Source organism: Schistocerca serialis, chromosome 5, assembly GCF_023864345.2.
Source record: "Schistocerca serialis cubense isolate TAMUIC-IGC-003099 chromosome 5, iqSchSeri2.2, whole genome shotgun sequence".
In the NCBI taxonomy this organism is placed as follows: domain Eukaryota; kingdom Metazoa; phylum Arthropoda; class Insecta; order Orthoptera; family Acrididae; genus Schistocerca; species Schistocerca serialis.
In genome coordinates this window covers 647,025,221-647,052,844 of record NC_064642.1, presented here as the reverse complement: position 1 = coordinate 647,052,844, position 27,624 = coordinate 647,025,221, and the positions used below count along the sequence as shown (strand labels likewise).

The window sequence follows — 27,624 nt, the reverse complement described above, 5'->3', positions numbered from 1 at the left end:
GGAAAAGAAATGTTCATCAAATGGAATGGCAGGTACTGAGAGCTGAAATCTGAGAAACTGACGTAACGACAGCAACAACGCCTCACCGTCTGATTCGGGTGCAGCTTGTGAACAGGCGGATGTCCACTGCTCGTGGTAACCGAAGTTACGTTAGTCACGGAGGATATGTATTTAAAATATGGAAGTTTCATTTCAAACTGAAATCCTGGAACATAACATTTATGAAACTATTAAAGTGTCTGCTTTTACTCTGTAGTGCAAACATCGTTCTCACCAAGGGATTTCAGTCATCCATTGAATAATAGATTTTCTTACAGTGGTGGAAATGATCAAAAGTGGGCTGCCCTGGCCATCGATATCACTGTATTATGCTTTTATGGAGCCTTTGTGTTACGGGAAAAAAAGTAGAGCCCTTTAACGTCCTCGAGCATTTGTCAGAGAAATGCAACACATTACTTCAATTTACTTGTGAGGAAGAATAAAATATCGTTTGATACCATTCAAAGTTTACATCCGTTGATCTAATGGAGAACTTGGATGTTGGCATCGTAGCTGATCAACCAGTTTGTTCAGATTTTGTACTTTACAATAAAACGAATTCTAGAATAAAACTTGCACGCTACAGCGGAATATGCGCTGATTTAAAACTTCCGCGTAGATTAAAACTATTAGATCAGCTAATTAACGAATAAATAAGTTAATATAATTGCATAGGCTTCCGCGGCCAGAGTCAGTCGACATAAAAGTTTTCTGGGTTTGGTACCGCGTCATAATGTAAAAACTACTGCTACTATAGAAAAGCCAACGTTTCGCCCACAATTGCAGCGGCCTGCTTCTGGGTCTAATGGTGCGTTCTAGCTATGCAGTGGCCTTTATATTTTGTTGTTAATGTTCACTCCGCATTCCGTTAGGTCATAATTTTAAAAAGTAGATAGTTTCATTGGTCACTTAAGGAAGAAGGAGAGGGAACTTTATTTTGGTTCAAATGGCTCTGAGCACTATGGGACTCAACTGCTGTGGTCATTAGTCCCCTAGAACTTAGAACTACTTAAACCTAACAAACCTAAGGACAGCACAGAACACCCAGCCATCACGAGGCAGAGAAAATCCCTGACCCCGCCGGGAATCGAACCCGGGAACCCGGGCGTGGGAAGCGAGAACGCTACCGCACGACCACGAGATGCGGGCGAACTTTATTTTAATAGTTTATTGCAGTGGAGGGAGAAATTGACCTCTGTTGTCCATTATGTACCATAGCAGCAGTAGTTTTTACAATATGACGCGGTACCGAACCCAGAAAACTTTTATGTCAATAAATAAGTAAATTAGCTTAGGAAAAGCATATATTTTGTAAACATAAAACTAGAAGTTTAACTCTTCTATTGACTTTTCTTAAAAAATTTCACTGAATAAATGAAATACATAAAATCTTTAAACCAACAAAAAAAAAGTAGAAAACTTTTTCAAGCCTAGACTCAAACTCAGAACCTGTGCTCTACCAACTGAGGTATACGGACACGATTCACAACGTTTCCCCACAGCTTTACTTCCGCCATTACCTCTAGCCTACTTTCAAGAACTTGGGATAAATGTTCATGCATACCCTGCTGGACTATCAGTCCTGGAAGTTTGTACGGTAGGCGAGAGGTAGAGGCGCAAGTAGAACCGTGAGGGCGGGTCGTGAGTCGTGGCAAGGTAGGTCAGGCGGCAGAGCATTTGTCCGCGAAAAGCGGAGGTTCTGTAGTGGAGTAACAGAGCCGCACACAGTTTTAATGTGCTAGTAAGTTTCAAATTTTATTGTCTCTGCAAGCGGATGAAGTGTGGTGCAGCTTACCACTATGGTGGTGACGATGTAGGTCCTGTTCCTCTGGTACTCGCCGTTGGGCCGCAGCCGGACGTACTTGGCGGCCACCGGCGTCAGACCCGTCTCGTCCGACCATTCCGCCACCTGCAGAAGAGTCGTGCTACATTCGTTGAGCGCTCAATAAACCCATCTAACCTATACTTTCCAACATCAACTCCACACTCAAGTTCTCTCTCTCTCCCTCTCTCTCTCTCTCTCTCTCTCTCTCTCTCTCTCTCTCTCTCTTACACACACACACACACACACACACACACACACACACACACACATGACCGTACATGTACACGCCGCCTTCGCCTCCATTGCACATATCCTTTTCTATGAGGACAAACCTCTGCCTGGCCCCCTTCCGTTGCCGAAGTCGCTAAAGGTCTCTTGTACTGTGGCTCTCGGCCCGGGGGTAAGGCTGTTCGAATCCTGGTGGCGGACAAAACTTTCACTGGTAGTGTTTGGAAGGCAAGGGGAAGAGAGGTTGTAGCGTGAAGTTCGTGATCACCAGATTTTGCGCCAATGTGCTGGTTAAAATACCAAACTCCTCCGCAATCCCTCATGAAGAGAGGGCATGTGATAGCGTTGATGTTGACCACCTGTCCGATGGAGATTGTTAAGCTTGGCGGCCCCCTTGGTGCTATTCGCGAGGAGTAGGCTGTCTGCCAGCACCGAGTTCACCCTCTCCTTTCTGTCATCATCATCGTCATCCTCATCATCATCGCACAAGAGAAACATTACACTCCACTGTAAACACACACACACACACACACACAAAACACACACACACACACACACACACACACGCAATTCATACAAGTAGCATTACAAATATTGAAAACGAGCATGTTGCAAATAAATAAAGGAAAAAAGCCATCTCTAATTTGCAGCGAGAATTAAGTCATTTCACAAGACTCACAAACGACCAGGACTTATGAAATATTTTCATTTGGACTTTATAAATTTGCAAATCCTTAAACACTATATTTCGTAACCTTTTACGTCACTGTGTTTTTCATAATAACTACCGAAGGAAAATCATTGACTTTCAACAAGTTACCACATACCAGACAACTAACTAGTCAACATATAAACTGAACTAGGAAAAGTAATGATGGGACTACTGATTTTTTTCCCTTTTCAAGACAAAAATTACACATCTGATCCCAAGTTGAGTCTCGTGATACTCTAAATATTATTATTTACATAAGGGACCGACATTTCGAATACAAGAATTTCATAAATAGTATAGCTGTCAAGAGTCGATGGTTTTAAACAGAAACCAATCAAATATACAGTTTATGCTAAAATAAATCACAATTATTTTCAAAGTTGTATAATAGTCCAAAAATACTTTTATATTGACGTAAATAGTTATAATTAATTCTATAAATTATCTCTGCTGCTACTCAACATAAAACAGCTTTGTACTTCTACGTTTATACGCAAAAAACTGTATATTTTCTGTGTGCTTCTCCAGTTACACCAGCAAAAAAAAATTCTATTACCTCTTAATTTACGATAAACTGAAAAGCTGGAGAACGACAAAAACAACTAATCGAAAATGTACAACCTAAAGAGTGAGACTTTTATCCAGAATGGATTATTATAGTGGAAACTGCAAAACAAATTTAATAGTAACTGGTTAGGATATTTAATTTTTCTATAAAATTATGTTGAGTGCTAGTATTAGATGGTACTTCAAACTCACATTTAGAAATTTGAGTAGAAATAACCAGTATTCACTTACCGTTAATAATAGAAAGGAATGTAACTAGAAGTATAAAATCAGTAGTGTCTTGAAGAGGAAATGAGACGCCGCAAAACAGTATGGGTAAGACATGCGTGGCGAACGTAGTTTTCATAAGGATTTGGCGCAGCTCACGCACGTATATAACTATTACGAGCAGCGGCTGTTAGTAGCAGGAATTTTTTTCTTCGCTGGTGGCTCTACAAACAGTAAAAATTTAGAAAATAACAGCTTCATTGCACTTCAGAGATCTTGTGTAATTTCCATGTCGCTTACGTGTTTTGGCTTGTTTACAGACAAGTAATGAGCTCATAAGGGAATCCATGCCAGTTCCAAATATTTTCCTGTTTATTGCAGGATATGAAGTAGCATAAACTGATAACTGCCCATAGCAATCTAGGTAGCGGATGTATTACTATAATTTGCGTTTCTTCTTCGAAGATACATTAGAGGCTTTATGCGCTGAATGTCGGCCTCACGTGATACAGGATTAGATCTGTGGTGTATTATTGATACATAGGTGACCTACATAGGTTATTTCATTCCCGTAGCTGAATACTTGGTGTTTTCTAGTTAATATTTTAAGATACACTTGCATGGTAATGTATGGTGTTTAAAAATTTTCTGGAAAAAAGATAATGGACGATCCTCTCTTTGAAAGCAACTATACTGCGCTTAAACGATGTCACGTCTACAGTAAGTTGTCTTGTACGACTGTAACTGAACTTGGTGAAGACACAGACACACTTCACGTAGTGTTGTAGTCGGACTTCAACCAGTCTGTACAATGACGCCTTCGTATAGAAGCAACGGTAGCAATTATTCATGATATAAAAGTGAGAAGGAAGCTCTTTATTATCTGTGTATGTGTGAGTGCGTGAGAAAAAGGGGACGCAACTTCTCCATTTGGCTTGTGTCAAGTTACAAATATAATGAATACTTCTGAACGAGGTTAGTGAGTATGCGTCGCGTGTACAGTTTAAGTCCAAAAAACGTACATGCATTAAAGAGAGTCTTACTTAGAGTCTTTTCTTTCTGCCCTTAAACAATATTGGATGCTAATTCCATCTTTAAAACGACTTAAAAATTAAGACACTTCGATACATACCAAACACGGATAGAGATGAATAACGTAAATGTGCTGTCATGTGTCTCCAACTGAAGTAGTTGATTTCATCCTACTTTCCATGTGGTCTGTGCACAATAAAACAAATAAATACAGCCACCTTAGACTCCAGTAGATGGAACAGTCGTAGCAGTTGACTAAACGCGCGATTGTTCCCAAGGGGTGCTATTGTTGCACAGAGGTGAGCCCTTGTGCGTACTGTTCGCAAATCCTGGAATGCTTACAGAGCTAACATTGTTTCTTGTAATGATTAGCAGCTGGTTCCAGGGGCTGAAGTGATATGCGAATCCGTAAACAAATGGTCCCTTTAAGGTGTGACCAGAATGTTAGTCCGAAATCATTACAGTGAAATGCCTTCGGAGGACGGATGAGCCAGAGACATATTTAACGAGTATTTTTAGATTCACTAGGAGAATATTTAGCAGATGCAAGGTATATAGAAAAGAAACTCTTGCGCTCTATTTCTGAATAATGAACGTTTCATTTGGCATTCATCGCGTCGACTAAGGAAATCAGAAACGTTTAAAGAAGATGGTGCTGTTATTGACCGGCCTGTGTGATCCCTTAGGAATGTTACTGGGGTTCTCAACATGTTTCTGCGGAAGCGTTAAGGTATACGTGAAGAAATACCTCATGCAGGATCCTGAGACGTCTTACTCACCAATACCTGTTTAACGCAAGTGTATCGGCTGAATATCTGTTCACATTTATGTGCAAGCCAATAGAATAAGGTAGGGGCAGATAACTTGGGTAGTAGTTAAGGTCCATTAAAAAAAAAAAAAAAAAAAAAAAAAAAAAACTTTGTTTCTAGGAATATAAATTTGGCTTTATATGAAGGTAAAGAGGCTCTAGAGTTTTATAACCAATGAATAACCTATTCAAACCTGCCTTGAAGTAAAACGATTCTTATATACGATTATAATACTCCTGAGCGTGAAGTAAATACCGAGATTACTTTGTAGAAAGGTAATCCGTGGCTTACGTTGTCTTCGATTTTTGAAACAGTAATGGGGCTACATGAGTAGAACGAGAGAATTTCTACGAGGTACTGAAAATATTGTAAAGTGGTGTAGCTGTTGGAAAGAGCGATCCTTCCTAAGATTTTGTTCTCGCTTTCAAATTGATGGCACATGTAGAGGCTTGTAAAGAGTTTGTTAAAGTAATTGGCTTCTCACGAAACATAAAATAGGCAAATGCACTTCTCGTTCAGTAATGAAACTATTTCATTATATGAAGTGGGTTGCGGCACAGCTAGAAGGTCGTGGAAGTTCGTGGAATCTCTACACCTTTCCTCAATATCGTTTACGTACTGAAACTTTTCCTTACGAGCACTGTAAATCTGACATGTCCCGTTTCTGAAAACTGGTCTGTTAATATTGTGTCGTAGTAGAAGTCAGTCGCGTGAAGCTAACGCTAAGCGCGCGATATGAATGGATACAGATAGAAGGAGTAATGGTAGGGAAACAATGAGATTGGATGACCTATGTTGGTATATTACCACACTGTGCATTGCTCACAGAAAAACTACTTTAATTTAAATAAGTATGCTACATAAGCTGTTTCTACACTTCCCTTTAGGACCTTATATATAATGACACGACGCAGATGCGATCAGGACAGGAGCTCAAGAGACAGTTATCTTGTGTCGTGACAACGCGGGTGCTCACACTTAAGAAGCCACGTCTGTAGAATCTTAGAAATTCCACTTCTTAATAATTTCTGATCCACACTCTCCGTGAGTCTGCGTCTCATAACGTTTTCTGTTTTCTATTCAGCATGCACGACCTGTGTTATACAGAGTGCTGACAAAAAATAGCACGGTAGCATCCGTGGATCCGTGGTTGATGCACAATGGGTGTAACAATGTAATGCTAACGGAACCTTGTAGTCTATATCTCAGCAAGGTTTTTTCTCCGGTCATACGTTTATAGGACACTGTTTTCCACATCTGACACACTACGGAAGAAGCAAGGGGGACGTAGAAAGCAGACTAACACCGACATTTCCCGAAAGAGAGGAGTCTGTTGGTATACTAGTATCAAACACCGACATTAATTTGAAAATGAAATATCAGAGAATGTATGTTGGGACCACACCATTTATGGCAGTGAATCATGGACTGAGGGAAAACCAGAAAAGAAGATAATCGAACCGGCTCTGGTTTGGTGCTACAGAACGACGTTGAAAATGGCACTGAAAAGATGAGAAATGGAGTTTTCCGTAGAATCCGCGAGGTAAGGAATATATGGAAAATAATTTCAAGATGAAGGAACAGGACATATGAGGGGCGTTCAATAAGTAATGCAGAACTTTTTTTCTCGGCGAATTTCGTTAGAAAAAATGCGGGATTCGTTGTGGGACATCGTGGAATATTCCTTCTTTAGCCCAGATAGGTGATGGCGCTCTAAGTAGCCTAAATAATGACTTCTGCAACATACGAGCGTTCCAAGCAGAGAGTTGTCACTGAGTTTCAATCAAACTCTTCGCTTCTCAACTGGATGTCTCTGTTGGTAGTGTTGAAACACTCGTCCAACAGATGGGGTATTCAGAGGTATGTGCCCGCTATGTTTCTCGCCGTCTAATTGAAGACCACAAAGAGCAACGAAGGACCATCTGTGCGGAATTACTTGCGTGTTACGAGGATGATCGTGACAATTATTTGCCGAACATCGTCACAAAACCCTACAGCCCGGATGTAGCACCTTCCGACTTTCGTATGTTTGGAACAACGAGGGATGCACTCCACTGGAAGCAGTTCTTGGATGATGGGGAGGTTATTACAGCACACACAGAGAGGTACGATGCGGGTAGACGGACCCTCTAGTAAAGTGGCGCGAGGCCCTCATACTGAAACGGAGATTATGTTGAAAAATAGGGTATTGTATCCAAAAGCGTGGTGAATGTTACGGTGCATTTGTTTTCCAAATAAATCCAAACTGCTTTCACATAAAAAAGTGTTGCATCAGTTGTTGAACGCCCTTCGTAGGACATACAGTAAGAAATCAGGTAGTAACTTCCATGTTATTAGAGGGAGCTGTAGAGGATAAAAAAGTAGGGAAAGACATAGATTGTAATACAGCCGTGCAAGCGTTCTTCGAAGCTGTAAATATAGCACAAGAGAGGAATTCGCGGCGGGTCGTATCAAACAAGTCAGAAGATTGCTGTGCCGCCCGCCTCCCCCCCCCCCCCCCCCCCCCCCCCACCCCCACCCTCCTCCCGCCCAAAAAATGACTTTTATTTTAGAGACATTGTAGGGAAGATGTTTTTGTCGTCTGGAGAGTGTATTTTTTCTGTGGACGAGTACTGTGCATCGTTGAAAACAAAAAAAGTAAAATGTTCATTAACTATGTTTTCAACACAGCTTGTCGATGAACACCCGTAGTTTCTACAACGAATATAACAACTCTCCTACTTTGTACTACGTACAACGAATGTTATCTGCTACATAGTACGAACTCCCGAGACATGAGATGTCGATTACTCAATTAGGGCAGCTTTTGGACCAGCAGCGAACATAGCAGCGTCTGCATCAGTTGCTGATCGTTATTTTTCAGCTAATCTCTACAACTTAAGTATTCTTGAGCTTCTCGGTATACAGAATCATCCCACAGCACGGCGCGCGGGGAGCCCGTCGAGTGTTCACCTTGACCATGGCGCTGTTGATCGTCATCTCGACGACGTGCAGCGTGTAGTTCTGGCGGCGGCCGTCGTCGTTGAAGCGTATGTCTCCTGTCAGGCCCTCCAGTTCCACCTGAAACAGATGTCCACTATCAACTCCCAGTTCCTCACATCCTCTAGTTCAATAACATGTCAAATTCTGGACTCTCTTCGAAAGCTGCTGCGCATTTTGAAAGCGTTATTCTCGACGAATAGACTAGTTCAAGGATTGGAGAGCTCTCTTATGAACTTTTTTGCAGTAAGACGTCTACTATATAGCCTGACGATAAAATATGCCTCTCGCTGTGGAGGAATAACGAAATGCGCAAGGGTAAGAGTTGTTGACTCCGTGATTTGTGAAGTTGGGGTAGGTCTTGGAGGTGTGCTCGGATAGCCGAAGTTGTTGAGGCAGTCGCTCGGCATAAGCGGGAAATCCGGGTTCGAGTCTGGTCCGCCACAAGTTTTTATCTCGCAAATGGCTGACGTCAATCTAGATTAATAATATTTATCAAAGCTGTAATGTGGAGCTGTAGACACTGTATAAATACAAACATTGTAACTATCAACCTAAACAACAGGTTTTATTCTATTCTGATTTACTCGCTCTTTTTGCTGTTTAAAATTATCATGGTGTTTATCAGTATCTGTTAAAACTCTATACATGCGAGCATAATGATTTTGACAGAAAAGGAGAGGAACTGAAATAAAATAAAACATGGGTACTAACTTTGTATCTGAACAGTAACGATTGATCCTTTTAATCGCGTGTGGTGTCCTCTGCCAGAGCTAATCACGTATTCGCCATAATGTAACGAATGTTGGTGCCCCGTCTACAGCCTTATGTAGTAGATGATATGGATTGCGCATTTTATTATATTGAAACCAACAACTCAGTCAGTTGACTTATGGTGGCTGCCGTTAGCATACTGCAGTATTCCGCCAGTAAATGTTACTTTATTACAAGGGTGATGTCTTGTGCAGCGTTTCGTTTCAACCACAGATATGTGAAAGCAAGTCATGTTTCGTCCACGGGTAAAGTTATTTTAACAATAAAAACTTTCGTGAACATATATTTTTCAAATTAAAATACGAGTATGTTTGTCCTGACACTTAAAATTCGATGACAGACGAAGATTTTAATACGATGGAAAATTGTTATTCCATTCACTACAACAGTTCTCTCTTTAACCAAAGTATTCTAATACACTGTACTATGCCTCTTATTTTGATATTGTTTTGTACCGGGTGCTTATAATTAAAGTGCAGATACTCACGGACGTTCAGTGTAGAATGTAACTATCGTAGGACAGCGGAACTTGGTGGATACGCTAATGTGCTAATGCTAAACAGATTTGTATCGAAAAAAATAGTTCCACTTTTCGCTACCAGCTGTAGATCTGCTACTGTACAACATCTCGTCGACATCTCCGGTGCTTATATTGAATAATATATGTGAACTGCGATTAATAATAAAATCAACATTATGCCCCTCTTGCTTGTTTGACCTGTCCTGCCGACGAAAGGTTACTAATCCATTTCACATGGAAAAATTTCTATACACCTTCTTGCATTCACAGCGCCAAATTTGCACCTAGTGGCCAAAATTGAGACCATTTAGTTCAGTGCAAACCGGTTTTCCATTAACGCAATAGACACTGAACCTCTGTGAGTAACTGCACTTTAATTAAAACCACCCGGCATAAGTACTGAATTAAGAAAAGTTATAAAATATAAATGCTTATTTTGTGTAAAAAAAGGATATTATAGACAGAACGGATGTCAATGCTTGTTGTTGTTTTTGTCTTCAGTCCTGAGACTGGTTTGATGCAGCTCTCCATGCTACTCTATCCTGTGCAAGCTTCTTCATCTCCCAGTACTTACTGCAACCTACATCCTTCTGAATCTGCTTAGTGTATTCATCTCTTGGTCTCCCTCTACGATTTTTACCCTCCACGCTGCCCTCCAATACTAAATTTATGATTCCTTGATGCCTCAGAACATGTCCTACCAACCGGTCCCTCCTTCTTGTCAAGTTGTGCCACAAACTCCTTTTCTCCCCAATTCTATTCAGTACCTCCTCATTAGTTATTTGATCTACCCATATAATCTTCAGCATTCTTCTGTACCACCACATTTCGAAAGCTTTTATTCTCTTCTTCTCTAAACTATTTATCGTCCATGTTTCACTTCCATACATGGCTGCACTCCATACAAATACTTTCAGAAACAACTTCCTGGCACTTAAATCTAGACTTGATGTTAACAAATTGCTCTTCTTCAGAAACGCTTTCCTTGCCATTGCCAGTCTACAGTTTATATCCTCTCTACTTCGACCATCATCAGTTATTTTGCTCACCAAATAGCAAAACTCCTTTACTACTTTAAGTGTCTCATTTCCTAATCTAATTCCCTCGGCATCACCCGACTTAATTCGACTACATTCCATTATCCTCGTTTTGCTTTTGTTGATGTTCATCTTATATCCTCCTTTCAAGACACTGTCCATTCCGTTCAGCTGCTCTTCCAAGTCCTTTGCCGTCTCTGACAGAATTACAATGTCATTGGCGAACCTCAACGTCTTTATTTCTTCTCCATGGGCTTTAATAACTACTGCGAATTTTTCTTTTGTTTCCTTTACCGCTTTCTCAATATACAGATTGAATAACATCGGGGACAGGCTACAACCCTGTCTCACTCCCTTCCCAACCGCTGCTTCCCTTTCATGCCCCTCGACTCTTATAACTGCCATCTGGTTTCTGTACAAATTGTAAATAGCCTGTCGCTCCCTGTATTTTACCCCTGCCACCTTTAGAATTTGAAAGAGAGTATTTCAGCCAACATTGTCAAAAGCTTTCTCGAAGTCCACAAATGCTAGAAATGTAGGTTTGCCTTTCCTTAATCTATATTCTAAAATAACTCGTAGGGTCAGTATTGCCTCACGTGTTCCAACATTTCTGCGGAATCCAAACTGATCTTCGCCGAGGTCGGCTTCTATCAGTTTTTCCATTCGTCTGTAAAGAGTTCGCGTTAGTATTTTGCAGCTGTCACTTATTAAACTGATAGTTCGGTAATTTTCACATCTGTCAACACCTGCTTTCTTTGGAATTGGAATTATTATATTCTTCTTGGAGTCTGAGGGTATTTCGCCTGTCTCATACATCTTGCTCACCAGATGGTAGAGTTTTGTCAGGACTGGCTCTCCCAAGGCCGTCAGTAGTTCCAATGGAATGTTGTCTACTGCCGGGGCCTTGTTTCGACTCAGGTCTTTCAGTGCTCTGTCAAACTCTTCACGCAGTATCGTATCTCCCATTTCATCTTCATCTACATCCTCTTCCATTTCCATAATATTGTCCTCAAGTACATCGCCCTTGTATAGACCCTCTATATACACCTTCCACCTTTCTGCTTTCTCTTCTTTGCTTAGAACTGAGTTTCCATTTGAGCTCTTGATATTCAAACAAGTGGCTCTCTTTTCTGCAAAGATCTCTTTAATTTTCCTGTAGGCAGTATCTATCTTACCCCTAGTGAGATAAGCCTCCACATCCTTACATCTGTGCTCTAGCCATCCCTGCTTAGCCATTTTGCACTTGGTGTCAATCTCATTTTTGAGACGTTTGTATTCTTTTTTGCCTGCTTCACTTACTGCATTTTTGTATTTTCTCCTTTCATCAATTAAATTCAGTATCTCTTCTGTTAGCCAAGGATTTCTCCTAGCCCTCGTCTTTTTACCTGCTTAATCCCCTGCTGCCTTCACTATTTCATTCCTCGAAGCGACCTATTCTTCTTCTAATGTACTTCTTTCCCCCATTCCTGTCAATTTTCCCCTTATGCTCTCCCTAAAACTCTGTACAACCTCTGGTTTAGTCAGTTTATCCAGGTCCCATCTCCTTAAATTCCCATCTTTTTGCAGTTTCTTCAGTTTTAATGTACAGTTCATAACCAATAGATTGTGGTCATAGTCCACATCTGCCCCTGGAAATGTCTTACAATTTAAAACCTGGTTCCCAAATCTCTGTCTTACAATTATATAATCTACCTGATACCTTCTAGTATCTCCAGGATTCTTCCATGTATACAACCTTCTTTTATGATTCTTGACCAAGTGTTAGCTATGATTAAGTTATGCTCTGTGCAAAATTCTACCAGGCGGCTTCCTCTTTCATTTCTCTCCCCCAATCCATATTCACCCACTATGTTTCCTTCTCTCCCTTTTCCTACTCTCGAATTCCAGTAACCCATCACTATTAAATTTTCGTCTCCCTTCACTACTTGAATAATTTCTTTTATCTCATCATATATTTAATCAATTTCTTCATCATCTGCAGAGCTAGTTGGCATATAAATATGTACTATTGTAGTAGGCATGGGCTTCATGTCTATCTTGGCCACAATAATGCGTTCATTATGCTGTTGGTAATAGCTTACCCGCACTCTTATTTTTTATTCATTATTAAACCTATTCCTGCATTACCCCTATTTGATTTTGTATGTATAGCCCTGTATTCACCTGACCAAAAGTCGTGTGCCTCCTGCCACGGAACTTCACTAATTCCCACTATATCTAACTTCAACCTATCCATTTCCCTTTTTAAATTTTCTAACCTACCTGCCCGATTAAGGGATCTGAGATTCCACGCTCCGATTCGCAGAACGCCAGTTTTCTTTCTCCTGATAACGACGTCCTCATGAGTAGTCCCCTCCCGGAGATCCGAATGGGGGACTATTTTACCTCCGGAATATTTTACCCAAGAGGACGCCGTCATCATTTAACCATACAGTAAAGCTGCATGCCCTCGCGAAAAATTACGGCTGTAGGTTCCCCTTGCTTTCAGCCGTTCGCAATACCAGCACAGCAAGGCCGTTTTGGTTAGTATTGGAAGCCCAGATCAGTCAGTCATCCAGACTGTTGCCCCTGCAACTACTGAAAAGGCTGCTGCCCCTCTTCAGGAACCACACGTTTCTCTGGCCTCTCTACAGATACCCCTCCGTTGTGGTAGCACCTACGGTACGGCCATCTGTATCGCTGAGGCACACAAGCCTCCCCACCAACGGCAAGGTCCATGGTTCATGGGGTATGTCAATGCTTACAAAAGCAAAATAAAACAAGTCACATATATGCCTGAGAAATTTTCAGAAAACTATATGTTTCATGTGAAACTGATATTTCGTCTTCCACTCCCGTGAAGTTGGCTGTCTCATCCACCTTTCGTGAGGTTCTTATTCGCCATGATTAAGGTGGCTTCACCATGTTCAGAAGATAGTTTTTTGGCAATTTGAAGATCGTATGGCCATCCATGGGACAAGGATTAAGTTAGCAACCAACTTCGTAACCGACTTCATTGATTTTATTTACTTTTATTTCATATCAGTATCTTATATGACCCATATACACTGTTAGATCCGTAACGTATTAATTTGTGATTAATTGAGAGTGCATATCCGATCGTAGAACAGTATAGCTTTCTTAGTTTTCTTTGTAGAAACGTGGGAAGATCGTCTGAACTATTAATTTTCAAAGCTGGCTTCTCGCGTTTTCATGCTGAAAACCCCAGTTGTGCCGCTTATTTTCAAAAAGTACGTCTTGCGTTTGGTCGGGAAGGCTATCGCGCGAGCTGCGGAGAATTCCACGGAGCATTTTGTACGGTAATCTGTTGCTTGTCTTGAGCAACAACCATTGGCTTTCCTAGGTTCCTCCCTGTTGGACAAGGCACTTGGCACCACGAAATCGTTTGTTTACGATTGTCTGGCAACAGCGCATGGATGAGGCTGCATGTCGTAGGGTCAGTGAGTTTTAGAAAATTTTCGGAGTTAGATGTGGGCTTACATGCGGTAACATGTGCTGCTTTCGAGAGCACTTAGGATTAAAGATTTTGGTTACGATTTTGGTTAGACGTTTCGTTTAACAATGCAGGCATTTGTGCAGCGGCTGGATACAGCTATCACGGTAATTACGTGATTTAGTTTTGCCTGTGTAAACTTTTTCGGTTTTCAGCTCAGTTTCCTCGAAAGAGTGACTTGTTTTTATTTACCGACACATATTAGGGTTGCTTCATGGTGCTCTACGGTTTTTCTAGAGCAAAATAAGTAGTCACAAGCAATGTTCGACGGTAGTCACCCATGATTAGCAGGAATGCCTAGTTTCCGTTCGGCTGATGGATTTAGCTTCTGTTTTTTCCTTTTCCCAGCAGTAGCGCATGTTTGAGTTCTAATGAGTTTACAAAAGTGACGGTGTCATGTACATTCGATGAAACGTCATTTTGTTGGTAGAATATTACCTATAGAGTTCCAGAGTTTATTAAGAAATTATTCCTCATAACGAACATTAATATTAAGATGATTTTGACCTGTTAAATGGTTACCAAAATCAGAGAACAGGTTACTTCATTTTCAATAAATGTCTTTTTTCATGGAGAACAGTAAGTTAGCTTTATAGCTTTATTCCCCACGAGCATTCCGCCACTGTTGTCTGCGTCCCGTGATTATTGACAATAAGCGACCGCTACGGTCGCAGGTTCGAATCCTGCCTCGGGCATGGACGTGTGTGATGTCCTTAGGTTAGTTAGGTTTAATTAGTTCTAAGTTCTAGGTGACTAATGAGCTCAGAAGTTAAGTCGCATAGTTGGCTCTGAGCACTATGGGACTTAACATCTTTGGTCATCAGTCCCCTAGAACTTAGAACTACTTAAACCTAACTAACCTAAGGACAGCACACAACACCCAGCCATCACGAGGCAGAGAAAATCCCTGACCCCGCCGGGAATCGAACCCGGGAACCCGCGCGTGGGAAGCGAGAACGCTACCGCACGACCACGAGATGCGGGCTAAGTCGCATAGTTCTCAGAGCCATTAATGACAATAGCTGACCTCCTTGAGAAACGTATTTTCAGATGATTTGTGAAATTCATTCCCTGATTAGTCGTGCTGAAGTCGCTATAGTCTGACTGCGATGTATATTACAGGTTAATCATTGGGCCAAATTCAAACAAATTCTCTTTTTTTCGTCAGACGACATTGTACTCACTGGAACTGGCAAACAGAGATGCATTTGCTGCTCAAGGTAAGAAGTAGAATGGCTTCATGAAGCCCATGATACGGGGTGCGACACCGAAGTAATGGCAGTGATTTTCTTTGCAAGATGTGGTAACTCCACAGGCTTGCGTAGGCACAATATCTTTGACCTTGGTCTATAAGCTGCTTCTAGTCCAAGCGGCACATCGATGCAACTGCTCAGTCGTGAGTTGTGCTGTAATACGTTAACACGTGTTTGCCGGCCGCGGTGGTCTCGCGGTTCTAGGCGCGCAGTCCGGAACCGTGCGACTGCTACGGTCGCAGGTTCGAATCCTGCCTCGGGCATGGATGTGTGTGATGTCCTTACGTTAGTTAGGTTTAAGTAGTTCTAAGTTCTAGGGGACTGATGACCACAGCAGTTGAGTCCCATAGTGCTCAGAGCCATTTTTGTTAACACGTGTTTGTGACGCTCGTCACGGAAATGGAACCGCATAATATTGCGCAATGGTATTCCATTTCTTTTTGCGTTAAATTGGGTGAAAACGCGACAACTTATGATAAGCTTCAGAAGGCTTTTGGAGAGGAGGTTATGTCAAGAGCTCAAGTTTTTCGTTGGCATAAAATGTTTAGTGAAGGCAGAACGAATGTTGAAGATGGAGACCGCAGTGACGACCATCAACCTCACGGATGCATGTCAACTTAGCCAGGGTGGGTGAACTCGTACGATCTGATCGAAGATTATCCGTGAAAATGATTTCGGAAGAACTGAACACCAATTGAGAAACGATTCGTCTAGTAATAACTGAACATCTTGGTATGAGAAAGATTTGTGCAAAAATGGTCCCCAAAAATCTCACTCCCCAACAGCGAGAAATACGGAAAAATTTGGCAGCAGATCTGTTAGAGCAAACGGAAATCAATCCAGAATTGTTGAGCCGTGTTATCACTGGTGATGAAAGTTGCTTTTTTCAGTACCATCCAGAGACAAAACGTCAAAGTTTGCAATGGTGCCCAAAGTGATAACCTGGACCAAAAAAAGCTCGCATGTCAAAGTCAAAAGTGAAATGCATGCTTGTGTGCTTCTTTGATTCCAAGGGAATTGTTCATAAAGAGTGGGTGCCTCCTGGAGAAACAGTTAACCGATATTAATACAAAGAAATTTTAGAAAGACTTCGTAAAAGAGTTCTTCGTATCCGTGCCAACATTGCTGATAATTGGATTCTGCATCACGATAATGCGCCATCCCATACTGCTGTCAGTACAGCAATTTTTAGCCTCAAAACAAATTTCACTTTAACCACAGCCACCTTGTTCACCAGATATCACTCCGTGCGACTTTTTCTATTTCCAAGAGTCAAAACGTCGGTCAAGGAACATCGTTTTCAAACAACACAAGATGTCCAAAAAGCTGTAACGATGGTCTTGGACGATATTACAGAAGATGAGTTCCAGAAATGTTACCATCAATGGCAGAAGCGCTGGGAAAAGTGTGTGCAATCAGAAGGGAAATAATTGGAAGGAGACAACACTAAACTTGACTAAAACGGTAAGTAACATTTTTTTTTTTCACATCAGTCTCAGTACTTTACTGTCGCACCTCGTATATGACAAAAAAGTGGACCCGTATTTTAAGAAAATATATTTACGGATTCAGTCAGTAATCAGACAATAGGGAGCGGCAGTATGTTCAGTTAATATTAAATGACGAAAAATGATGGGCATCTTTTAAACGATATAGCGCACAGTCCAACAGAAACAGAAGTTCACCGAAGGATTGAAATTACTTCGTTAGTAAAAAGGAAGTAATATCAATACAGTGTTTGAAACTGTTTGGTACCGGTTCAGCTAGTCATATGCATAAATGATAATCATACCATTTTCAGAATGTAGAAGAAATTAGTTTAACTGTGCTACTGCACTTAAGCCCAAATGAGAAAACTGTAACTGACACTACCAATGCACATAGACCGTAATGACAGAAACTCGACTGTTTGCTCTCCACGTGTGATTTAGATATAAATTTCAAACCTTAACGCGATTAAGATACGGGCGTGAGTGATCTACATGTATGGATGGGAGTTAAGTATACAGCTTGTAAATCCCCTGTAAACTCGGGCCCCTCCAGTACACGATGCAGTTGTTTCCCGCAGACGGAGATGAAACCTTAGTAAATACGAGTAGCTTTGTGTATTGACCACGAAATCTGAGTCCGAAAGTCGTAACAGAAGTAGGTACCGCCCGCAAAAGCCTTCGTTGTGTTATTTGGTCAACTTCAGCGTTCGACACGACCTGTTTGGTTCCACTTATCACTTAATTGTGTAACGCTGTGTGACGTGACGGTGTTGTAGCGCCTTTAAAAAAAAAGTTCAAATGTGTGTGAATTCCTAAGGGACCAAACTGCTGAGGTTATCAGTCCCTAGACTTACACACTACTTAAACTAACTTAAACTAAGAACAACAAACACACCCATCCCCGAGGGAGGACTCGAACCTCCGGCGGGAGGGGTGTGCAATCCGCGCGTGGCGCCTCTAACCGCGCGGCCGCGTATTTTAAAAGTACCGTGTCTGCAGAGAGCGTATTGCAGTACGTGGTGGCACCCTCTAGTATATGTTGTCCACGTTTTAAAATTATTTGCGAGTGGTGTCGGTGATACTGGAACTCCTTGAATGATGTTTGTGTTAATAATGTTGGAAGAGTTTATGGCGATTTATTAGCGAGTTATTTTAATGTTGGCAGTTGTGGGCAACAGATTCGTTTTCGGTTTAGAATTATTAAAACGATGTGTTGTTTATGGCTGGAGGCTCAAATTTATCCTTCGTTTCTTTGTTAGTTATGGATTTTACTACGAAGTTCCCGAGTAGATCCCCGAATGTCGCAGTGGGGGCGGCATTTTGAGCGCGACTAAATTCCTACAGTTATTCGGTTTGCGGAGAAAGTATGAGACTGACCAAATTTGCTGCATCTCGAATCAGAGTTCAACATATGGGGCGTTGTCAGACGAGCAATGTATAGTTTTCTATCCGGATGGGTTCCAACCTTAAGAGCTCTACGCTAATTAGTTGCAAAATTTCGTTATTATATTGTTTTTGCGAGACCTAGATTGCTAGATCTGACTTTGTTTGGTATGTATGTGTTGTAGTATGTATGGTATCTGTGCATATGTGCCTAATTGTGTTTTCTTCTATATGAAAATGGAGCTCATGCATTTTTTTGGTTTTGTTAGGTTTGGTAATGGCACTGGATTTTGAATGTGGTATCTGGGAGTTTTGTTTTACCTACAGTGCTGTGGTTGGGTCTCCGATGTTAGATGTATGAGTGAGGTTTGGTTTTATAGTACCATGACCAGGTCGACTGACGTTTAGGTACCTTATTTCGTTAATTTTCGCGAGTTTTTGCTTTGTTCAATGCTGACGCTTTGGCTTTGCATTTGGATTTTCATATACCACTCTTTCTTTTTTTTTGTATCGGTGTTTCAAGTAGGCTTATATAGCTCAACTGTGGATTCCGATACCAGATTGTTTTTTTTACTTTTATTGTCCCTTTTTTGATTTTTTTCTTTTTTCTCTTTTTTATGTCGCTGTTGCAAATGTGTCTATTAAACTGTTATTGTAATTTTTGCGGTTGCTATGTTGGATTATAGTTAGTCTCCGAACAAAACTCTCACTTTGCGGCAACGGTCCAGTTAACTTCAATATTTATTATGAAAAATGTGTACGATTCTGTATTCGATGTTTACACTTTCGCGCAATGGAAAACCTTACGGTTGTTTGTCGCCATCTTCACACCATAGTTGTATCACATCTTGGGGCTCCAAATGACATCATTGGTCAAGGCCTAAGTGTCATACCAAACGCCCTTGCTTATCCATGTTATTCATTCCCACCATCAGCGAAGGCACTATTTTCAAAAGACTAAGAATCATAGTAAGAGACTGTCCAGAAGAGAAAGCTGATGCTGCCAAGGCGATGCTCTGAGACGTCACACCGCCTTATCGATCGTTCCTGCAGCACTCGGGAGCACTTTTTATCTACGCAGAATTAAATTTGGGTCGAGAGCTTTCGTAAGGAGCTGGTCGAGATGGAGTCGCTGTAAGGAGCCGTCGCGAACTGGAGGGAGTCGAGGGCTTGCCGGAAGAATCGGGAGGCACGGGGAAAAGCGGAGAGAGTCGAAGTCGACGGGAGGGGAATTTGTTTCAGCTCCGGTTCCACGCGGAGGTGCGTGGAAAGCGAACACGCGGCCTCGGCTAGGGGGGAGAGTGCGTGCAGTCGCTGTGGACTTAGGAGCAGGTGCGTGAGCGTGCTCCCTGGCCCCCACCACACGCCAGTGAAAGTGGGGAAGGGAGGGGAGGGCGTAACAGTGTGTTTATGGGCAGCGAGCCCGCGCCGAAGCACGCGGCCGAGTATTATGGATGTTATTTTTATGCTGTCGCGTCGCGCGCGGAATAAACCGGGCCAATTCCAGCGGAAAGGGAGGCAGCGAGAGCTGCGTCAAAAGCGAAAAAAAGGGGAACACGAGGGCAGTAGAGTAGAGGAAGTTGGAAGCATGTCAAGGGGTGGGCAGGGTGGGGGAGGGGTGGTTGGGCCACGCGCAGGTTGGCTGGCGAGTGTGCGCGCGGCTGCCTGCTTTTTTGGGTGGTTACAGAGTCGGTGGGAGTGTATGTCAGAGAGAGGGAGAGGACGAAGAGAGAAAGAGAGAGAGTGGGAGAGAGAGACCGGGTGGCTCATCTCGCGCGCCGCTGTTTCGAAAGTATCATTTGGCGGGCCGCGCGAAAGGATTTCGCCGCCGCACAAAGAATATTAAACCGGAGGCCGCGCGCCAGGCTCGCGAGTCAGCGCGCAGAAGCCCGCGGATTTGGATTTAATGTGTGGAGGCTGCAGAGGCAGTGCAAAGCCTGCCGGCGCTACGCTTTATTTTTGTGTCGGTGTCGGCAGGTTAGGGCGAGAGCAGGAGGACGTGACGCGTGTGCACAGCTGGGTCAACAGTCGCTCTGTTGAGCGCATCTGCGAAGCGCAGCGCGGCGCTCTGGCGGATTTAGCACCGAGTCGAAGAGTGGCTAAATGTGACTGAATCGCTGCGTGTCAATCAAAGTGTTACCGACTTGTGATAATCTACAAGTACGGCCGACATTTTCAGAGAGTTAAAGCATGGCTCTACTTTCATATTTCAGCTGTCAAACTACGAGCCTTCTGTGATTTTTTGCCGTGGGATTCTCCGCTGTAACGAAGTGGATTCGGATTTTGCGAATCTGGACTGACGTCGGCTGTTTGCGACGCACGGAAATTTGTGTCGGATCGGGACACGAATCCGAATTTCGTGCATATCGCGAGCAGTCGCCTGAAACACTTCGGCTATTCGAGCAGGTCTCCAGTTAACATCGAGTCGTTTCTGAAAGTATTTGTATGGGGTGTAGCCATGTGCGGAAGTGAAACATGGACGATAAATAGTTTGAACAAGAAGAGAATAGAAGCTTTCGAAATGTGGTGCTACAGAAGAATGCTGAAGATTAGATGGGTAGATCACATAACTATTGAGGAGGTATAGAATAGAATTGGGGAGGAGTTGGTGGCACAACTTGACAAGAAGAATCGATCGGTTGGTAGGACATGTTCTGAGGCATCAAGGGATTACCAGGTTAGTATTGGAGGGCAGCGTGGAGGGTAAAAATAGTAGAGGGAGACCAAGAGATGAATACACTAAGCGGATTCAGAAGGATATAAGTTGCAGTAGGTACTGGGAGATGAAGAAACTTGCACAGGATAGAGTAGCATGGAGAGCTGCATCAAACCAGTCTCAGGACTGAAGACCACAACAACAACAACAACTCCAGGGCCGATCTAATCTTCCATAGGACACGCTAACGATAAGTATGAAATCCGGGTTCGACTCTCAGTCGGTCACAAAACTTTCATGTGTCTCAATCAACAAACGTCAACTCAGATTCGCAAAATGTGAATCTATTTCATCAGATGAGTGAATCCCAAGGCATCTGCTCGTTAAAAATGTATCAAAGCTCGTATTTTGACAGTGAAGATATCGCTAACGTCGATTTGCAATAGGATTTTGGAACATACGCTGTGTTCGAAAATTATTAATTACCTCTAATTACCAGCACGGACTCTGAAATATCGTTCTTGTGAAACACGATTAGCTCTTTATTCTCGCGAGGTGAGTCCTGTCGACAGGGGATGTCAAACTGATTCAGTATTTTTCGATTTCCAGAAAGCTTGCAACATCGTTTCTCACAAGCGACTTCTAATAAAATTGCATACCTATAGTATCACTTCAGCTGTGTCTCTGTATTTCTTGTCAGAAAGGTCACAGTTCGTAGTAACTGATGGAAGGCCATGGACTGAAACAGACGTAATATCCGACGTCCTCCAAGGAAGTATTATAGGCCCTCGCCGTTGCTGATATACGATTTAAGAACAATCTAAGCAACCCATTTAGATTGTTCGCACATACTGCTGTCATTTACCTTCTCGTAAAATCATCAGATGATCAAAACCAATTCTAAAATGATTTACACAAGATACCGGTCGGTGTGAAATAAGGGAATTGAATATAAATAAAGAAAAGTTTAAAGTCGTCTACATGACTGCTAAATGAATTCAGCCTAATTCCGGTTACACGATAAATCACACTAATCTAAAGGCTTATGGATAACATTTACGAATAACTTACAATTGCAACTATCACATAGATAATGTTATGGGGAAAGCAAACCAAATACGGCGATTTATTGGCATAAGACTTAAAAAATTCAACAGACCCACTGAAGATACTACTTACACTACGGTTATTTGGAAGGACGACGGTTCAATCCCGCGTCAGGCCATCCTGATTTAGGTTTTCCGTGATTTCCCTAAATCGCTCCAGGCAAACGCCGGGATGGTTCCTTTCAAACGGCGCGGCCGACTTCCTTCCCCGTCCTTCCCTAATCCGATGAGACCGATGACCTCACTGTCTGGTCTCCTTCCCCAAACAACCAACCAACCACTACGGTTACCCGTCTTCTTCTAGAGCACTGCTGTGTGATGTGGGATCCGCAACAGTTAGGCTGACAGAGGACATCGAAAAAGTTCGCAGAGGGGTACCTCGTTTTGTATTATCGTGAAATCCGGTTAACATGAGGCAAATCTGGTGATCGAAATAACAACCTGGGTTAAGTATCAAGCGCATGAATCTCTATAGCCCAATTTTGGTGTTGTGTCCGTAACTGTTGTCCTATTGGAAGATGCTATAGCCATCGGGTGGGACGTTAAGCATGAGTGATACAGGTGGTCTGCAGTACTGTTCGTGGACTGCCCAGCTGTCATGGTGCCTTCAGGTACTTCCAGTGATCCAAAAGGAAACCCAGATGAATGCCACTCACGACGTAATACTGCATCCACCGGTCTGCATACGGACGCGGGCCATGTTTCGAGCAGCCGTTCTCCTAGAAGACGGCTTACCTGGACGTGGCCATCGAGCTGGTGTTACATAAAATGAGATTAATCAGACCAGCCGATACGTTTCCACTGATCGAGGGTCCAATCTCGATGAGCCCGTGCCCAATGCAACTGTAATTCACGATGTCGTTGCGTCAACATGGGAACAAGTAGGGGTCTTCTACAGCAGAGACCCATGTTCAACGATCTGTGCTCCGGAACACTTGTGCCTGCCTCAGTTTTGTATTCCATCGTCAGATACGACATAAATCGCTGCCGATCGATACTGGGCAAGCCTCTGACGACAACGTTCTGTGATGAGTCGAGGACGTTCAACATCTTATTGCCTACTGTTAGTTTCACCGACCTTTAACCAGTTTCACCATTGATGCTCACGAGCCTAGCTCGCAAGCAGCTGGTCAGCTTGGCCGTTTCCGAGACTCTGGTTCCCATTCCCGGGACATAACGCTCAGCACGTTGTCAGTGCCGCCTATGTCAGTGGATTTCTCTATTTGAGGCCATTATCGTCGCTAGACAGACTCTCCATCTGTCTCTGCATCGCGAATGTTCTTTCGCTACCGCGTCGCATTGACGCAACTCCAACTGGCAGCTCGCGATTGGCTATGGTCATGATGTTTTGTCTCGTAAGTGGAGATACGTCAAGGGTAGAGTGGTAAGTTCTAGGTCTCGAGCAAGGCCAAGGTGTGCAGTGATCTCGCCTGTTTCTACGTCTCCATGAAAATCAGTGTCCCGTAGACACTACACTCAAGTAGACACCGAGTGTCTAAACTTTCAAAATGCATTCAATACAATACCGCACTGTCGTTTAATGGAAAAACTGAGATTTAAATCACTTTTATGACTGGATCAGAACTTCACTGCGTGTATAACTCAACATATTATCCTTAATGGGGTCAAATAGGCAAATACTGGCTGGTTATGATTAAAGTGCGCGTATTCACAGAGGTCCAATGTGGGCTGCACTTTTTATATGTCAGCGAAACTTGGTAGATATTCTGGTGCGTTAATACGGAACCGATCAGTTCAGTTTTGGTCACCAGGTGCGAATCTAGCACTGTGAATGCAAGAAAGATGGAGCTGAAGTTGCCTCCCATGCATCCTCTGGATCCAGGAAGAGAGGCGTGACCGTATCAGAGAAGGGGAACGTCCGTGGCGGCGACAGAACCCAGATGGCGCATAGCCATTTAAAGATCCTGACGACACCAAACGTTAGGGCTAGACTTTGGGGATGAAGGAAACAGGCAGTTCCTATAGTGAGGATATGTGTACCCATGGTCTAGGGGTCAAGTCCGCCTTTCGCCGCGGAGCAGCTCGGACTTGTTTACGTCTCGGCTGCGAACGGTCGCGGAAGAAGCGGTGTTTACACCGTCGTCACTCGCGTGTGTTACTGTTTAAATCGAACGCAATGGCACACAATTTCCGAAAAACCACGATACAGTTCACGTTCTGTAACGAGTATGCAAGACCGAAGGCTTTCGAAATCGAACGTTTCTTGAGGGACGAAGTGCATCTTAATTACACGGAGATTATTGGAATTCATTTATCAATCGTGAGCAGCACTCTTTACGTGAAGATGATTGACGACGCAGCATGTGATAGGATCATTGAAGCCGCCAAACGAGGATTCCAGTTCCGACACTCCGATGGTCATATTGGCGAAGTTTTAGTCGCTCATTCGGGCCTGGGCGTGCGTACGATTCGAATCTTCGAGCTGCCTTTCGAGGTACCCGAATCATTGGTCACTGAATCACTCCTGCCATATGGCAGAGTTATTAGTCATACGGCCGAACGCTGGGCAAGTTTTAGCACGTATCCAGTGCTCAATGGTGTCCGACAGGTGCGAATTGCCCTTACCAAACATGTGCCATCGTACATGATGGGCAGCCCAGGACATGCTCCGGGTGTGGTGGTGAAGGACATCTTCGATCAGCGTGTATGCAGAGGAGACTCGTGCAACTCCCCAGCGGAGACTTCCAGAATCCGACCACACCAACGTCACTGTCGATGACTTACGTGACGGCACTTCGCGGGGAGGTGACGCCGAGGTCGGAGCGCACCATCGAACCGACGCCGCAGTTGATTGAGGCGCCTTCGGACGCCACTGAAGAAGGAATGGCTCCGACCAACCTCCAATCTCAGACACTACAGGTGGCGCAGAAAGAGGATGAGAGCATCACAATAGGCATGGAAGCTGCAGTGGAACGGCCCCAGGGGATTGTGGCGGCGGCGGGAACGCAGGAGATGCAAGATGTGCCAACAGCAGAGGCCGAGGTTAGGGCCCGCAAACAACGCTCGCCAAAGCGCCGCAAGAAGCGCCCACTAAACTCTGCGGAGACGCTCCCTTCTCTTCTAGGGAGCCCAGACGAGTCTAACACTATGGACCTGTCTGACATGGAACCACAAGCTTCGGATGTCGCAGATCATATGAATTCGGACAGTGAAATGATGTCATATCGTTCAGACGACGCATCCGCTCAGGGGCCTGCTACCCCTTCGGCGGTGGAGTCTACAGCTGCGAAAGAACAACAGATGTCACACAACAATGCCGCACAGGAAAATTTGGAGCACACCAATAGTATCAGCTGGTATGAGCAGGACGACGACATCACCGATGCGGACCATTCTATTGGTGGGGCCTTGCATCCGTCCGCAACTCAAGAAACCTAATGCCACAGGGACACGTTCCTCGGGCGACCCTCGGCGGCTGTGCAACGGGACTATCGACACGGTGAAACTTTGTCATTTTAACATCATGTGGAGATGACAGCTACTCGACCCCAGGCATACAGAATAGGGACAGTGAATGTAAATACCATTAGATCACCCGTGAAACAGCAGTTGTTTAGGGACATGATATACGCGTCGGTGGTGGATATACTGTTGGTGCAGGAAATTTACATTCATGAGTTCCAGGAAGTCCATGGATACTTCTCCTACACCTCGCCGCACTCGAACAACGACAGTGGAACGGCGATATTGGTCCGGGACGGGATTCCGGTTCGCGACCTGGCTTATCTACCTTCGGCACGAGGACTGGCGATAACTGTTAATGGAATTCGCATTCTCAATGTTTATGCCCCTTCCGGCACAGACAACAGACAGGCGCGTGCGAGATATTATTCGGAAGAGATTGTGCCCTTATTTACCGGCAGATTCGATCATTTCATTATAGGTGGTGACTTCAATTGTGTTTTAGCCCAAAAAGACCAGACACCACATTACAACACTTGTCGTGAATTGCATGTGCTATGCCGGGATCTGGAGTTAAGCGACACCTGGGACATGATTCATAGGAACCGTGAGGGATATACTTTTTTTACCAGTCACTCGGCGAGCAGACTCAATCGAATATATGTTTCGGTTGGCCTACAGGATAAGGTGGTCGACGCGGAACGATGGCCTGCGGCATTTACTGATCATCTGGCTTACATTTGTACCATGTCACTCCCTAGGCAAAGTGTGTGGAGAAGCCGCGGGACATGGAAGCTCAATTCGTCCCTTTTGGCGGACCCCGAATGTCGTCAGAGAGTCGAGGAGGTATGGACCACATGTCAACGCCGTCTACCAACGTATACCTCCGTGCTTCAATGGTGGCTCGAGTGCACTAAGCCGGCAATAAGAAGAGCTCTAATACAGTATGGTCGGGATAAGGTGAGATGGCAGAGAGACACTCTTGATTATTATTACACCATGCTTCGTGAGCTGTCCTTCCAGGTGCCGTCTGCAGAACATCATGCGGAAGTTCATCGTGTCAAGGCACAAATCCTATCGATCACGCGACGACGACTGGGTGGCATCCCAATACGGGCAAGATGTCTTGACACCATCACTGGGGAACGTACCTCGATGCACCATGTGTCGCGGGAACATAAGCGTTACCGCCGGGCATTGGTAACAGTGCTCCACGGTTTAGATGGCCGTCAACTGACAACACAACAGGACATTGCAAATGAATTTTTAGAGCATTTCCGCCATCTCTATGCCGGTACACCGACGGACCGTCAGGTAGAGGAAGAGATACTGCAACATCTGCAAACGACACTGACAGAGACGGATAAGGCAGCGCTTATGGAGCCACTCACAGAAGACGACATAAAGGTGGCACTCACAAAAGGAGCGGCCCATAAATCACCGGGGCCAGATGGGATTACGCTAGAGTTTTATCGAGAATTCGTGGACATGATGATGCCACAGTTGGTGTCGATGTACAATGAGGCGATGAGTCCGAACATGCGCCTACCGTCGGATTTTGTGACGGGCTTTCTTCTTCCCATCCCGAAGATGGAGAGGAGTCGTAGTGTTACTCAATATCGGCCTCTCACTATGCTAAACACCGATTATAAAATTTTTGCACGGCTACTAGCGTCTCGTCTCAAGCTGGCGATATCCAGGACAATATCCCCTGATCAGGCTTGCCTAGGGGTGCGAAGCAACATCTCCTCGGCGTTAAGTGAATACCGTGACGTTATCGCCCTTGCGGAAACTTGTAAAATGCGAGCAGCGATGATATCTGTGGACTTCGACCGTGCGTTCGACAGGATAAACCATGACTTCTTGGCGTCAGTCATGAGCCGAATGGAGATTCCACCGGTTTTCATCTCCATCATTATGAGGCTAATACGAGGGGCTACATCGAAGGTGATTGTAAACGGTCGGGAAGCGGGCTCGGTTCCTGTTAATAGCTCCGTCCGACAAGGGTGCCCACTCTCCATGATGCTGTTTGCGATAGCGCTTGAGCCGCTGATGTGTGTTATGAGGCGCTCACTTACTGGGATAGCGCTT

At 43.8% G+C, this 27,624-nt stretch overlaps 1 protein-coding gene across 1 annotated transcript in view; it reads right to left on the bottom strand.

Annotated features, from left to right (window-relative positions):
- LOC126481362 (glutamate receptor 1-like) overlaps positions 1-27,624 on the bottom strand; it is a 1,387,178-nt gene that overhangs the window by 264,896 nt on the left and 1,094,658 nt on the right. Inside the window, exons 9-10 of the mRNA XM_050105062.1 lie at positions 8,372-8,479; positions 1,835-1,948 (exon numbers count right to left, since the gene is read on the bottom strand). Of these exons, the coding sequence (XP_049961019.1) occupies positions 1,835-1,948; positions 8,372-8,479 (222 nt within the window). The remainder of the gene's footprint in view (positions 1-1,834; positions 1,949-8,371; positions 8,480-27,624) is intronic.